At 31.7% G+C, this 15,466-nt stretch overlaps 2 protein-coding genes across 3 annotated transcripts in view; one reads left to right on the forward strand and one right to left on the reverse strand.

The window, feature by feature from the left end:
• Positions 1-640: 640 nt before the first annotated feature.
• LOC129222335 (nuclear speckle splicing regulatory protein 1-like) lies at positions 641-2,541 on the reverse strand. Its single transcript, XM_054856830.1, has one exon. It carries the CDS (start codon positions 2,277-2,279, stop codon positions 786-788), a length of 1,494 nt encoding a protein of 497 aa, XP_054712805.1. The 5' UTR covers positions 2,280-2,541; the 3' UTR covers positions 641-785.
• A 287-nt stretch (positions 2,542-2,828) lies between these two features.
• LOC129221932 (nuclear cap-binding protein subunit 1-like) overlaps positions 2,829-15,466 on the forward strand; it is a 31,611-nt gene continuing 18,973 nt past the window's right edge. The window contains exons 1-10 of one of the 2 annotated variants that reach the window (XM_054856315.1): positions 2,829-2,948; positions 4,200-4,291; positions 4,379-4,479; positions 8,477-8,561; positions 8,661-8,732; positions 9,501-9,608; positions 10,569-10,616; positions 11,459-11,532; positions 12,243-12,312; positions 13,411-13,626. In XM_054856315.1, the coding sequence (XP_054712290.1) occupies positions 2,915-2,948; positions 4,200-4,291; positions 4,379-4,479; positions 8,477-8,561; positions 8,661-8,732; positions 9,501-9,608; positions 10,569-10,616; positions 11,459-11,532; positions 12,243-12,312; positions 13,411-13,626 (900 nt within the window). In that variant the 5' untranslated portion in view covers positions 2,829-2,914. The remainder of the gene's footprint in view (positions 2,949-4,199; positions 4,292-4,378; positions 4,480-8,476; positions 8,562-8,660; positions 8,733-9,500; positions 9,609-10,568; positions 10,617-11,458; positions 11,533-12,242; positions 12,313-13,410; positions 13,627-15,466) is intronic. The other variant, XM_054856316.1, reaches the window with a different exon arrangement.

Raw genomic sequence — 15,466 nt, forward strand, 5'->3', positions numbered from 1 at the left:
GTTTTTAAGGAGGGGACGGTTAATTTTTGAACTAACCTTTTATTGCGTATTTGATTTATAAATGCTTGCAGTAGGTAGTTGCCACATGATTTTCATCTAAAACAACTTGAATATAAAGATTTAGTCCAGAATGTTTCAACCCCCCCAACATCATCAAAGGTCGTCAAACATTGTGCTTTTTTGAAACTTCGGTTTTAAAAAATTATTGGAGGATAGTCACTGAACCCGTTCTTTCCCCTGAAATTATATGAAGTGTCTAAAATCGCGTATTTATGACTTACATTTTGCAAAATACCCGAGGGTAGGCATCCAAACTTCTTCTCCTAACATCACCAATAATCGTCTAAAATTGTCTTTTTGAAATTTGAATTCCGAAAAGTTCCTGGAGAGATTCAAACCCCATTCCTTTTCTTAACATCATCAACAAAGGTCGACGCTTGCATTTTAGGACTTAAATTCAGAAAAATTGCCGGTGCAGGTTCCCTCAAGGGAGAGGCGATTGCTCCTTTCATGTACCCGTCCTTAAACCTAGAAGTCAAAATTCCTCTGCTACCCATTCAAAAATGTAAAAATTCATAAATATGTATCTCCTACACCCCTAAAAAAAGAAAGAAAAAATTTGATGAATGCACAATGGGGTTTCGACTTTTTATTTCTGTAAAACATTAACTACAAAGATAGCAATCTGTTTGTTTACCTTAATTTTTGCCAAGAATACAATATACATATTGTTCAATCTCTTGCACAAACAAACGTACTAATCTTATCAAAACATTAAGTAAGCATTATTCTGTTCCATTTCGAGCAGCTAATCTCATAAAATATCTGGCTTGAGCTTCAGCAAACACAGAACCAACAGTACGTTTCTTAAATAAATTTCTCTGTTTAGCCTCTCTATCTTCAGAGGTAGATTCCTTTTCTTTGACGGCAGCATTATCTTTTTTATTAGAGTTTACATCTTTACATATTTCATCGCCACTTGCATCATTCTCGGATGAATTATCAGAAAGATCTGAATCATTAGAATTGTGATCCTTGTTCTGCTTCCTTTCACAAGAGTTATTTTCTATGCTTTTACTCTCTTGTAAGTTAGTTGTTTCATCACTCAAACTTTCAGAACTGTCTGATGCTTTACTATTACGAATAGGCTTCTTTGCTACAGATTTTTTATGATGGATATGGCTATCAAGTTTATTTGGGGGTCTTCCCCTTTTTGTTTCATCACTTGAACTTTCAGAACTGTCTGATACTTTACTATTACGAATAGGCTTCTTCACTGCAGATTTTTTATGATGGACTTGGCTATCAAGTTTATTTGGAGGTCTTTCTTTATTTATTTCATCACTTGAACTTTCAGAATTGTCTGACACTTTAGTATTACGATTAGGCTTCTTTGCTGCAGATTTTTTATGATGATCTTGGCTATCAAATTTATTTGGGGGTCGTCTTTCATTTGTTTCATCACTTGAATTTGAATCCGAAGAACTATCATGTCTTTGTCTAAGATTACGTTGCTGTTTTTTCTTACGATCTAGTTCAGTTGTGTTGCTGGGTTTTTTATTTCTATCCAAATTATCATTTTCATCTTCAACCTTAATAGTTTGTTTCTTTGATTCATTATTTTGCATTTGATGAGAGCTTCTGTTTTCTGAATCAGATTTTCCATCTAGTTCAAATTCATTTTCACTTAAGGGTTCTTTTTTAATGGGACGTTTATCACTTCCAGGGAGTTTTTCATCTCCGATAGTTTGATTTAAAAAGTGACGGTAGAAACCACTCAAATCTTTTTGTTTGGTGACATCCATCATGTCATTGATCATATTTTCACGCCGTTCTCTTTCTTCCTCCTCTTCCATTTCCTGCATTTTCTTTTTATAAGCTGAAGTTACAAATGCTTCTTTATCTTTGAATTTATCCCCTTCTTTTTCTCGTTCAAGCTGAACTTTTTTCTCAACTCGCCTTTCATACTGTTTTTTTCTTTTATCTGCAGCTTTCAAAAGAGTGTCGATATAACGAGAACTCTTTTTCTCTTTTGGTACTATTTCAGCTTTTTGCTTCTCTTTCATTTCATCGTAGATGTTGTCGTATTCGTATATAGAAGGATCCTCAATGGTTTCAGATTTTATACATTTACTTGAGCTAGGTTTAGACTGTGGTATATTTGGTCGCTTTTTAACAACTGTTTCTTCATCGCTGCTACTGTCAAATACAGATGTTTTCATTTTAGTGTTTTCCCTCTTTTTAGGAAGTAGAAGTCCAAACTTCTTTGCCTCCATCATGCGCTAAAAAACTGCACTCGCGCGAAAAATCACTTCAGCAAAATGTATAAATTTCAAGTGAAACTAGCACTCAATTTATTACTGATCACAAGCAGCATTTGTCACCTTAAATTTGATGTATTTCAAAGTGAGGTAGCAATCCCAAATGTTGTCACGGATATGAATAAATAATTCCGTGTCGTTCTTTTCATTTGCATGGAATGTGTTTTCCAGAAAAATATTATTTTACCTTTTTTTTAGCTACAAATAAAGTGTTTACAAACTTTACAGATGTCAACTTTGAAGTAGTTACGGTTTCAGTCAAAGAGTAAATACTCTCCTGTAGCAAATTTCCTTACTTAAGAAGCAGTATTTAAATGGCTAGAAAACAACCTTAGTCTGTAAATAATTGCTTCTCAAGGTTAAAAATTTCATACTGAGTAAATAATAAACCAAATTACTTACCTAATTCCATCTTGTACATTGACCTTTGGCGGAGCCGCTGATTTTCGAGGATTGAGCCAGTTCGTACAGCATTTATAAATTTTTTGGCATTAATATTGGTTACCGTGTAAATGTAATTTGAGTGCGAGTGTCAATTTTACTGAAGTTCGGCGTTCTACATTTGTTATTGTAAAGTTATTTTGTATAAAGTCATGAATCGCCGACGAAATTACGATGATGACGATGGTAAGTATTTAACATTTATATATTAATAACATGTGTAGTTTGCATTCGCATAAATTTAATGCCGGCTTTGTCTTCTTCACCCTAAAATTGCCTAAAGTATGGTAAAGGTCTCTAGAAATTAACAGGGTCAAGGCAGAGTTAGATGGGTTGTTGAAAGAAAAGTTTTGCAACGCTTTCCTTTTCAATCATATGAATGATTATTTTGACTATCTGTTGCTTTTTTTCCCCCCGTGTGTGTACCAAAACAGGCCTTTTAAAAAAATTAGCAATTGTAAAAAAAGAACCTTCAAATTTTTTGGTATTTATCGAAACACTCTTGAATGTAGGGAAATCAGTGTTAGAAATAAGAATTTAAATCTAGGCGTTCTGAATCGAATATATATGTATCCAAATATAGTTTTTTCCCATTTTTATTAAACACATTGCTGTATGCTACACACTGCAGACAGCATTGTTTTCACTACAAAAAAAAAAAAAGAAAAAGAAAGATTTTTTATGACAGAACTGATTGTTATATTGTGTGTATTAATTATATAAATTTATCCTAAGTGAACAATCACTGGTCTTAATCACAAATGAGTTCAAGCATAATTGATCCAGCATCAAACTTGGCACCTTTGTTTAAAAATCTACTCATCAATGAAAAATTATTGGTCCTAAAATGTGACAAAAACTTTTGAAATTGATGATAATTTATTAGTGGATGTATGTGACATTGCATCTACTGAGGAGTGGATTACTGAAATGAGTTCCATACCTGCTGCAGTCAGTTGAAGCACTCTGTTGTGCACTCAGACAGAGTGCATCAACAGAGTGCTTCTCTGTCTGAGTGCAACTGATGTGTGCACTCAGAGTGCACACATCAGTTGTGCACTCTGTTAAACAGAAATAAAACCAAAGGGGTGTAATTTTTAGTGAGGTACAGTTTGCAGTTTCTAAGTGGTAGAAAGTTATAAATTTTATGCTTTTTTTACTATTCCTTCAACATCAGTAAATTTATTTTAATTTTTTTGGGGGGGGGGGGAGGGAGAAAGGCTTTTTTATTTTCCAAGACAGGTAAAAAATTGCTTGATGGTTTTTGGAGTAGTTTTAAAATAGTTTCAATATAAAATCAACTGTATCTTTTCTTGTTCACTGGTGCAAAATCTGCTATTAATGTTTCTTACAAAGGTGATAGGTGTGCAGATACTTTTGCTCTAATGGATTAATATTTGCACTCTAATGTACTGAAATATTTCTGTTCTGTTTTAGATGATCATGGTAGAAAAAGAAGGCGACTTAGTGCTGAACCAAAAGAAATTGAAGATAGACTCGAATCACTCATTGTTCGTGTTGGAGATAAGGTATCAAAAAATATTGTGTCATAGTTTAGCATTTATTAATGTTTTTCCATTGTCTTTTTTTAAAATAATTTATTTTCTCTAATTTAGAGTACGTCATCATTAGAAAGTAACTTAGAAGGTTTAGCTGGAGTTTTAGAAGCAGACTTACCAAGTTATAAAGCAAAAATTATGAGAATTCTTTCAGAATGGTATATTTTTTTTGCTAGCTTTCTGCTTATGATTTTTATATAACACGTTTACAGTTGAACTGTCTTAATATGATCACATTTAATACAAAATCATGGCTAAAATGAGCATTTTGTTCATTGAGTTAGGTTATTGTGGGTTATAACCTATTCGCTGATTGTCGATTATTATCTTTTGTTCAATATTTTCCAAAAGCATTCATTTTTAAGAAATTAGTGATTTAAAAATTACAATGTGTGTTTAGTTGTGATATTTTTTTGGAGTAGAGGTAAGCATTTCTTCTTTTTTTTTTTAACAGTATCCTTCATTCACAGTTGTTACGAATGACGGCTATTACAAACAAATTCGTGGATTGATGACATTTGGTACCGTAAACCGGGGTTGCTTTAGACTGACGGGGTAATTTTATAAAAACCTGTTTTTTATTTTTGAACCGTTCTGGCGGGCTTAATTTTACAATTGGCGACCCCTGGTGGTCTCAGGGTTTCAAGAATAACTTTTCAGAGCGCTGACATCGCCAATTGATTGAAACAGTAAAAAACTCAGGCTATCTTTTGGATGGGGTGACTTTATTACAAACCACCAAAACAGTCATTTTAGATGGAGAAAACATGGTTACAAAGTAACCCCGGATGATGGGGTAACATTATTTTAAAAAAAATGACCTCCCTCCCTATTCAATATATCGAAGAATTTCAAACGGCAATTTAAAGCTGAGATGTTAAGCTATCGTTTGGTTCAAGAATTGTTGAAATATCTTGAAAAATGAGGGTGCTACAATACAAAATATGCAAAACCTGTATCAAAGTAACCCCGGTTTACGGTATTCACCGAGTTCGACTGTAGTTACATTAACAAGCAATTTAATGGATACAATTGTGACTGTTATTGATATCAATATTAAATGAAATCATTAGCTGTACATAAAGACATACTGTAGAATTACCAAATTTGAACACTTTCAGGGTCTGGCCAGAGGATATTTGGGTCCGCTAACGGACCCTTCACAAAAATCCGATCAACCAAAACGGACCTTTCACAAAATCCCGATCAAACAAAACGGACCTTTCACAAAATCCCGATCAAACAAAACAGACCCTTCACAAAATTCTGATAAACAAGATCGGATCTTTCACAAATTGTTAATTGAAAGAGCAAATCTGAAAGCAAAACAATGCATATTTCTGTGTATAAACCGATAATTTTTGAAACCTTTTTTGAAGTCAAATTAGAGGGATCAGCTTATACAAAATCGGCTAATTTTGAAAGAAAAAAAATCGGCACTCTTGCGATGCTCCTGCAAGCGATAAATAATTGCTACTGCCAAATAAATATAATGGTTGTTTGTTTGTTTTATCACAGCTAATTAGCAGCGGTGTTGTTGTAAACTTTTCTGAAAAGGCATTGGTAAGCACTTTTCTCCCCACTCATGATTTAATAAACAATAATAATATATATCTGCGAAATGAACTTAGAACTGCAAAAAGGATAGTAAGGGTGCGGAAAAAATATGATTCCTTCAGATAGGGTTACCAACTTCAAAATTATCATCACTTAGCATCTGGCGTTGAACCTTTATAATGACTTGATTAGAAAATATTCTCATTTTACTAGCTTGTCAATATTTGCGTTTTTACAGTGCGGTGCGATGTTTAATTGTTATTTTGGGAGAAAATTATATGGGTTTTGATTTTTCGATGCTAACAAGGATGATTAACTTTAAATAAACTCTTTTAATTACCGTTTTTTTTTTCTTTAGATGTCTACATTTTGAAAAATGCAATCCTTTAAATCTGATATGAGAGTCATATTTTGTTCTTTTTTCGAGCTGACTTCGCTTTATTAGGATGCAAATAAATGAAAAGTCTCTTTATTTCTGTTAGAACTCTCATTTCAAGTTTTTAAAGCAAAATTCCATTTTCTGTTATGAGTCAAAAATTAAAATGCTGAATAGATGGTTTATTTTATTTCATTTATTTATTTATTTTTTTTTGCTTCAACTGTGTCCACAGATGTTAATGAAATGTTTATCATAGGACTCTAAAATGCAATTTTAAAATAATTTTATCAAAAATATTTCTTTTACAAGTCGTTTTTATACTTTTGATGCCTTCACTTTGAGAATTGCAATCTCTTTGCATCCGCTATCGGAATCCGATTTTTCGAATTTTTGATGTTTATTACGCTTTGTTAAGAGGTAAACAATTAAAATAACTTTTTATTTTTGTTAAAATCACGGAATTTCTACGTTTTAAACGAAATTCTGTGCTTTTTAAGAGTGTCTTGGGTCACAAAGTTAAATGCTGAACCCTATTCTGAATTTTATTTTTTTTTGTTACAATTATTTTAAATACTGGACAGAAATATTTGTAGTATAATTTAACAAAATGTAGAATGGTAGATAAATATTGATACTTGAGAGAGCGATGCCCCCCCCCCCCCCCCCCGCCAAATATCATAAACACACTCCAGAATGATATTCTCGACATAGAAGAGGAAAACACTCAACTTTAAGTTTAATTGATGCAGTTTGTGCCATCTCTAAATTATAAAATTTCGTTTTAACAAAAAAAATCTTTTTTTTTTTGCGAAATTAATTATTTTTCACAAAATTTATTCATTTTTCACAAAATTATTTAATTTTTCACAAAAAAACGGACCCTGTGAAAAATCCTGGACAGACCCCTGACTTTACCATGATAGAGGTTGATTCATGATAAATTATTTCTGTTTTTGTAACACACGTTTATGCATGAGCATATCAATTTAAAAGTAAAGTCAGTAATTTATATCATGGTCCTCTTTCTGTTTGATGGGGGCTATTATTTTTAAAAGCTTCAATTTTTTATATGATTTCCTTTATTAACTGAGGAGTGCAGTTTTTAAGATGTTGCGTTTTTGAAATCATTGATTGTTCGCTGGTCCAAGTCTAAGACCAGTGAAAATTGCTTTGGGCCACCACGAAATAGTTCAGCAGTCCATGGAACTAGTGGTTGGTTGATTGATGCCCATTAATTCAGAAATTTTGTTATTATTTACACTTTTGAAGTTTTAGTTTTACAATTACAGTAATTTTGTTTGATTAAATTTAGATATATATTTTTCTCATATGAATTTTTAATGAAAGCCAATTAGCTAAATAATGAAGATTTTATAAAAATAAAAAAAAAATGTAAGAAAATGATTACAAATTTATGCGGGATCATCTTTCAAGCCTATACTTTACTTTGTGTCATTTTTGGGCTAGTCATTTTTTTTTTTTTTTGCAGAACAGTAAATTTTTATACATACTAGACCAGTTACATTTTTCTAAACACATCTAACACTGATTGGAAGATTAAAGTTTTTGTGTAAAAACTAATGTCAATTCTATCAAAACATGAAATTTTTTTTCACAATTTTGTTTTATCTTTGCTATATAATATGGTGTTAAAAAAATGTGGGCAGTAAGCTTTTTGTAAAATTCATTGTAATAAATATTTCCCTATTTTATTCTTTTGATGCTGCCTACAGAAGTTCTTAACGATCTTAGCTTTTTAAGCAGTTCCGGCACAAGTCATTAATTTTTTTTTGAAATATAATGAAAAAAAACACTGTGAGTGGGTTTAATTGATCATTTAGGCATAGATTTTTCAATCAAAGCAATTTTTTATGCATTCCTTTTGCAGGAGGTGGTGTCCCATTTGCTCACACTGCCCATCTTGAGAGAGGGAAAAATGTGTTTATGTATTCAAAAATAAATTGGAATCTTTTACAAAACTATGGTTGAATACCTGAAGGAAAATGAGGGAAAAGTTGACTGTAAACTCTTTTGCTAATTCTCTTATTAAATTCAAAAATTGGGTGCTTCGTACTAAAAATGTATCCAGCTAGAATTCTGTAAGGAAGACTTTATAAAAAGAAAATTTTCTGCTAATACACTAACATCTCACATTAGTTGCATTATGTCTTAGCCATGTTCATAATTTTTGACCAATATTTATATTTTTCATTATTTAGTGTAACAAATCTGCCTGAAAAAACATCTATTTATACTACGTTAGTAGGTCTTCTGAATGTGAGGAATTATAATTTTGGAGGCGAGGTGAATTGTTTTTCTTTATTTCCTTAGATATTTTCAATTTTTTGCATTCATTAAATCTTGATTCTAAAGTTTCTCTCTTTTCTCCACTTTTTTGTCTAGTTTGTTGAGCTCCTGGTAAAAAGCCTGAGAGAATCTTTAAAGGGTAGATATTTTGAAGATGCACGTGTAACTGTAAGTTTGTATCAAACTTTTAGATCTAGATTTTTTATAAGTTGTACCACCCCATCATTAATTAATTTTTACCTATTTATTTTTAAATATCTGCATGTTGTAAAACTTCAAGTTAAAAATACTAGGAAATTGAGCAGAATAATTTAGAAATAAATAAAAGGAAATAAATAAAAGGAAATAAATAAAAAATAAACTAATAGAAGGAAACTTTTTAGGAAAACTCGTTAATCACTATTGACATTAAACTGGCAATTGTCACTGAACAAACAAGTAACAAAAGTGTTGGATGTTTAACTAACAGTTAAGTTCATAAAATACACCGCCATCTCAGTTATTCCGTGCGAGAACTGCAGTTTCGTGTTTTTTAGCCCGAAATAGGAAGTAACTGAGCTAGAGGAGGAACACCTCTTAAAGGAGCCAAGAGATCCAAACAAACTGGTTGCTAATGTAGAATTAGCACACCAGATGAGTGACCACAGCAATGGTGTGTTTCAACTCAAAGATGAAAGGCAAAGCTAGCTTACCGCCCTTAGCCCTGGCTTTTAGGGCGGTAACTTACTGCAAAATAACGGTTAAGTTGGTTGTGAGTCTGTATGTTTTTTTTTTGTTTTTTGTTTGTTTTTTGGTTAATTATTTACTCTAATTTCCAATCCCCACCTATTATATTGTTGATTGTTGCAAATTCTGAAATTGAAATTAAAAATTCCAACCATTCATGTTTTACAATGTTTATTTACTTATTTTTATTTGCTCATTGAAAACATTTAGGTGAGATTTCTTGCTGACCTTGTTAACTGTCATGTGATATCTGCAGGATCAATGATTAATTTTCTTCAAGCACTAGCTGATGTTAGTGGTGAAACTGGAATTCCTCAGGTCTGTGCTGTGGTGCATTTGTTATTAAAAACTTAAGTAGTAATTGTAGTGCATCGTTAGTCATTGCCATGATTGATTTTATTTGGCAAATACTGTATGTATGCTTGTTTTTAAGTTCAGAAGTTTAGTACTAAAATCAAGGTTTAAAGTTGAGGGATTGACTTGCATGCGGGATCAGATTTTTGGAAATTTTCCCTGAACGATTCATAGGAAAACTAAAACACTTAAAGGTGTGAACATTTTATAGATTTTAGTCCAACCTTTTTACACAAACATTAAAGAAGTAAATCCACAAGCATTCTAGTATTTAAAAAAATGAATGTATTATGGTTGTAACACAAAATTATATTGATATTAATTCAAAATAAAAGCAGTAATTAAATTAGTAAAAATTGTAATGACTAAACCTAACCCTTTGCAAAAATCAGATCGTAGATCTGAAATGGTTTTGCCCAAAAGTACAAAAATCACATATTTTCTATCATAAGCATGTTCATTACATTTCATTTTTCTTCTTTTCAAAATGTTTTATCTTCAAAAATCGCGGCAAAGCTTTTCGTATTTTTTCTATAAAGTATTGGCTTGACTTATAGGCCGGCATTTAATTTTCTTGGATTCTGAAAATGCATTAAAATAATCTTTTAATGTTTCAAAAGGAAATTACATTTGATAATTTTCGGGAGAAAGTTTTCAAAGATTCACATTGCTAGAAAATCAGAATGTGAAATTGTACTCATAATTTGAGTAAGAACAATTTTTCTCATTTGGTGTTAATTTAAGGTAGTGTATAACTAAGTAATAATTGGGATACATTCATTTAAACAAAGGCAACAATGGAACATTTACAGGGCTAAAAACATGTTTGTGCAAACAGTTAGTTTGCACCCAATTGGTTTCTAGTAACAGATTGTAAATAAATTATTTGTAAAATGTTTTTTAACAATTGAAACATATTTTCAGGTTCGGGCAGATTTTTATGTCTTTACAGTGCTGTCTGCATTACCCTGGGTAAGTTTGAAGAAATATTTATTAATGACACATATATGTAAAAAATGCTAGGGTAAATGCAAATCGAGAAATGCAACAATGTTATTTACTTGCCAACTGCAGAGAACCCAAAACTGCTCCAATTCTGCCGATGTGCTCTGCTGAATACTTGCTGCTCCAAAATGTATTTTTAAACCCATTTTGTACCGAAGCTGCTCCAAAATGCCTTCATTATCAAAATTTTGATTTTCGAAGTTCTTTTTTTTGGAACATTGATACATTTTTTGGAAGGTTGAAAGTTTTTCATAAACTTACTATTTTGTAAATAACTGAATTAAAAAGCTCTAGATTGTAAATACTTCGTGAGATTGTAATGTTAATATTTCTTTTCCAGAAGTATTGAGATTGAATTTTGTTCTAGCAAACAAATGAAATGATACCCTCCATTGATACCCTCACAACATATTGTGTATCCATATTTATGATTTTGCAATGTTTTATATTTTTATATCTGCTACCAATTAGCTTATATCCCAGAAAAATATGTATTTCATTTTGAATTTAATGTGAAAAATATTAAAAGCATAGCACAAAAGTCTTGAAGTGAAATATGTTGCTAGTGAGTCATCTATTTACCTATAGTGAACTCTCCAGTTTTTTTCCCTACAAACATTGGCAAGTAAGATGTTATTTTCCACTAATTCTGTGTATCTTTTATAAAAATTTCTTTGATGACAATGACTACAAATGAAAGAACATTGTCATTCTATTTCAAATGTGACTTTATTCTTCACTTATGTTTGTTGATTTGAATTGATGTCCAGTTTTGATTTTATGGAATTAATTTTTCTTGTGCTCCAAAGGTTGGACGTGAACTTTATGAAAAGAAAGATAATGAACTGGATCATCTTTTGCGCATGATTGATGACTACATTAGGTATAGATGCTCTTAGTATAAATCTTTGAATATCAGAACATCTATTATTTTAACCTTTATTTTTTGTCTTGATATTTAAAATTGCATTGATATTCAACGTATCTGTATAATGATGCTAATATTTCCCTCTTCATTTTCTTAAAATTTTGTTTTCTGTTTTAAAGACTTGGGTTAGAAGCAGTGTTGTAAAACAAAAATTGATTCAATTAGTTTTTCTTCAGCTCTTATATATCTGAATATTGAATAATTGTTTTATCTGTGTACTAAGAACTTCTGATAAGCACCAAAAACTACTGAAACTTGTTAAGACTACAACTGACGGCTTTAATATGAAAGCGGCATCAGTCAAAGCAAGAAAATTAGAGATATTTATGCACAAATGTGTAAAAATATGGCAATTAAGCTTCAGTAACAGCAAAGCTTCATTGTTGACATGTATGAAAAAAGGGCTCCATGTAACTCTTAAATATGTGTATGCAATTTACTTCAAAAGTAAAACAAGATAATTAAAACTGCTCTCTTAACTTCTTTTCTTGGAAATTTGGACACAGTTGAATGAATTGCATTCTAATTTAATGTATAAGTTATATTAGTGAACCTTAATGTGAATGCAGGACATTATGTTTTAAAATATGCAGAAATGTTTATTGAAAACTGTCCTGCTCCTTGTGTGTATTAATTTGAAGTGAATTGTATTCTTTTCATTTTAGCAAACGCCACAAAGTCCATCTACCTTCATTAAAAGTTTGGCAAAGTAATGTTCCTCATCTTCAAGAGGAGGTAAGTAAATGCAAATCTACTGTAATGCAAACTCCTATCATAACATGTGTTAAATGTAATTGTTCAGAGTCTACATAGTTCTTGAATCCGCGAAAGGAAAAAAAAAATCAAGATTATAAATAAAGTATTCTGTACAAGTATTCTGTACACACAACATTTAACATTAAAAAATATTTTAGTTAATGTTGTTATGTGTTACATTGGGAATTATAAAAAATGGTTGCTATTCTTCGGACCAGTAAACATGAGGTCTACTTAACAAAAAATGTAGTTAAACATGAAATATTCCATTTTAAAAACTTCTGTATGCTTACCTTCCTTACTGTTATCCAATTAAAAGACAATTTAAAGGTAACTAGCTCTCCTGGTTTGGATTGAAAAGAATATTTGTCTTGTTTATTTTTAAACCCTTCAAATATCATTGTTGTTGTTGGCGTGTCAATAATAAACTACTATAGAAAGATTGGTGCCATTGCCTTAAATGGTTGGACTTCTTTATTAACAGATAAAACAACACAAGAAAGATTTACAGCACATAGAGAGAAAATAACACCCAGGGCACCGGTGGGAATTAAACCTGCAACCTCCGGCATATGATGCAAAGCTTCTACCATAGCTAAGGAGGCCCTTTCAAATATCATTGAAAAATCCTTTTACTGGACTGGTTTTCTTTTTTTAATTGTATGTTTTCTATAAAAGCATAAAGCGTGAAATTTGTCTCTAAAATGTATTTGCACTGTAGCTAAAACTTGATTACTTTTCTGCAAATTCAGGGAACTTTGAAAAGGGAAATCAGTAATTACCCTTAAATGAAGTAGTTTTTTACTGTATAAATGTAATAAAGATTTTAAAGCTTTTTGGCCAAACTATTTTTTAATTTATATTCAAGATAAAATGTAATCATTTCAAACAGATTGATTTACTCCATGTTATTTGCACATAAGATAACTCACTTTTTACCATTCTTGATGTAAAACTAATGAAGTTCGGAATTTTGTTTCAAACCCAGATTCTTACAAAAATCTTGTGCTAGTAAGATTATGTTCTCTTAAACATAATAAAACTATATTAATTTTTGACCTGTTTTATTTCTCCTAGTATTTAGATTGCTTGTGGGCTCAGATAAATAAACTGAGAGCAGACAAGTGGGTGGAGCATCATATCCTGCGTCCTTACTTAGCTTTTGATGGTGTACTATGTGAAGCACTTCAGCATAGCATACCAATGATGATCCCTCCTCCGCACCAAGATGGCTGCTCCTATCCTTTCCCATCAGTAGTGTTTCGTCTATTTGATTATACTGATTGTCCAGAGGTACTATAGTTTTTGTTAATGCTCTTTGTATTTTATTTATTCACTTATATGCTACCTTGTCAATTCCTACAATAGGTTCTTTAATTAAGTTTTTGGTCTTTTTCATTGAGAAATTACTTGTTTTCCCCCCAAAAAAAGTTGAGATTAAACTTGTATGGTTTAATTCAAAGATTAAAACATTGCAAGTCTGTAACATAATCACAAAACTAAATAGTATTTTCCAGCTAGTTAACTTTTAAAAAATATCTTCTCCGGGCATTTTGTATACTACAGATAAATAGTGTCTAGGAGATTATTTTTCAATTAATTTTCCTCTTAAAAGTTTTTTGGAAACAGACTTTAAAACATAAAAAAAAAAAAAACTTTTGAAATTCAACTACTTTAGTTTGAAAATTGCCAATATATAATGACTAGAGACTTCACTAGATCTATGAAGACAAAATATTTCATTAACTTCGAAAAAGGAAAAATGGGGGTGGGGGGCAATTCTAAGTAAATGAGTTTATTTCTCAAATTATTTCTTTACAACTGATTCCTAACCTTTTCCTCATCATAGCACGCATTTAATAATAACAATTTGTGTTACAAAACGAAGCAGATTGAAAAAAAAAAGATGGATGCACTCATGATAAATTTTATAAAAAGCACATATGATAATAATGCACAATAGGCTAATTTAAATAAACTATGTTTTACCACATGCAATATACCAGACAGTTCAGTTATTATATCCTGAGACTGCACTTTCATTCTTATTAGAACTCCTCAGCCCGTAATAGCGAATAACCGTGCTGGAGGCAGATGCTATCTCATTGAAGCTGAAATTGCCGACAAACTGGTAGATAAAGTAAATTTATCTCACCAGTGAGTGTCCGCAGCATGGTGCAGGTTTGACTCATGAATTGAAGGCAAAGCTTGGGAGTCAAACTGCAGCTGTGGACACTCACTGGTGAGTTAAATTTACTTTATCTGTTGCCAGTTTGTTGGCACTCTCAGCTTCAATGAGATGGCATCTGCCTCCAGCTCGGTTATTCACTATTCCTGGTTGAGGAGTTCTAATAAGAACGAAACTGCAAAAATCAGGTCTGCCTGGTATATTGCATGTTATTCTGGTCTTAGCCCTGGCTGGTGATAACTTACCACTAAATACGTTTTACCATGTTTGATAACACAATATTACTGTCAAGCCCTGTGAATCAACGGAGTGACAATAAAACTAACTGTTAAAAAAACTGTAGCTATCCTCATATAAATAATAGCCGATGATCAAGTAATCCACGTGTTTCAACAATGAAACTCGCGCCATGTCATGATAATTTGATACAATAAAACCTGTGAAGTTCACCACCTTTGTAAGTTGACCACCTGTCTAAGTTGACCGCTTTTTTCAGACACGGAATTAGCTCTTATCATATAAACCAACCTTTGTAAGTTGACCACTAAAGTAGTGCACTGCAAGCGGTCAACTTACACAGGTTTCACTGTAATATAATTTGGTTGAGTTTAACGTGCAAGGGAAAGGCTTTATTGTGACAAGGCTGAACTCGATCCTGTGACTTAACTGTTTTACTGGTAAGACTCATTTTAGGAGAATCCATACTATTAAAATCTTTTCGTGTCTGTCTGTCCATCTGAAGATCAATCTACTAGAGAACCGCTGCGAATCGAGAGTCGAACGAGATACCGATCAATTTGAAATTTTCCAAAGAGAACTTTAGGACCAATCTCATAATTGTACGACTTTATGTAGTGTCGATATTAATTAAAACGTTAATTAACATTACGTTATTCAGGAATTATTTCTTTCCTGTTGCCATTTTGCAAATTGGTGAGCAAATAA

Source organism: Uloborus diversus, chromosome 5 (genome assembly GCF_026930045.1).
Source record: "Uloborus diversus isolate 005 chromosome 5, Udiv.v.3.1, whole genome shotgun sequence".
Classification (NCBI taxonomy): domain Eukaryota; kingdom Metazoa; phylum Arthropoda; class Arachnida; order Araneae; family Uloboridae; genus Uloborus; species Uloborus diversus.

What these genes read in the sequence shown, in the direction of transcription:
- LOC129222335 (XM_054856830.1), bottom strand. Translation starts at nt 2,279, where the DNA reads ATGATGGAGGCAAAGAAGTTTGGACTTCTACTTCCTAAAAAGAGGGAA.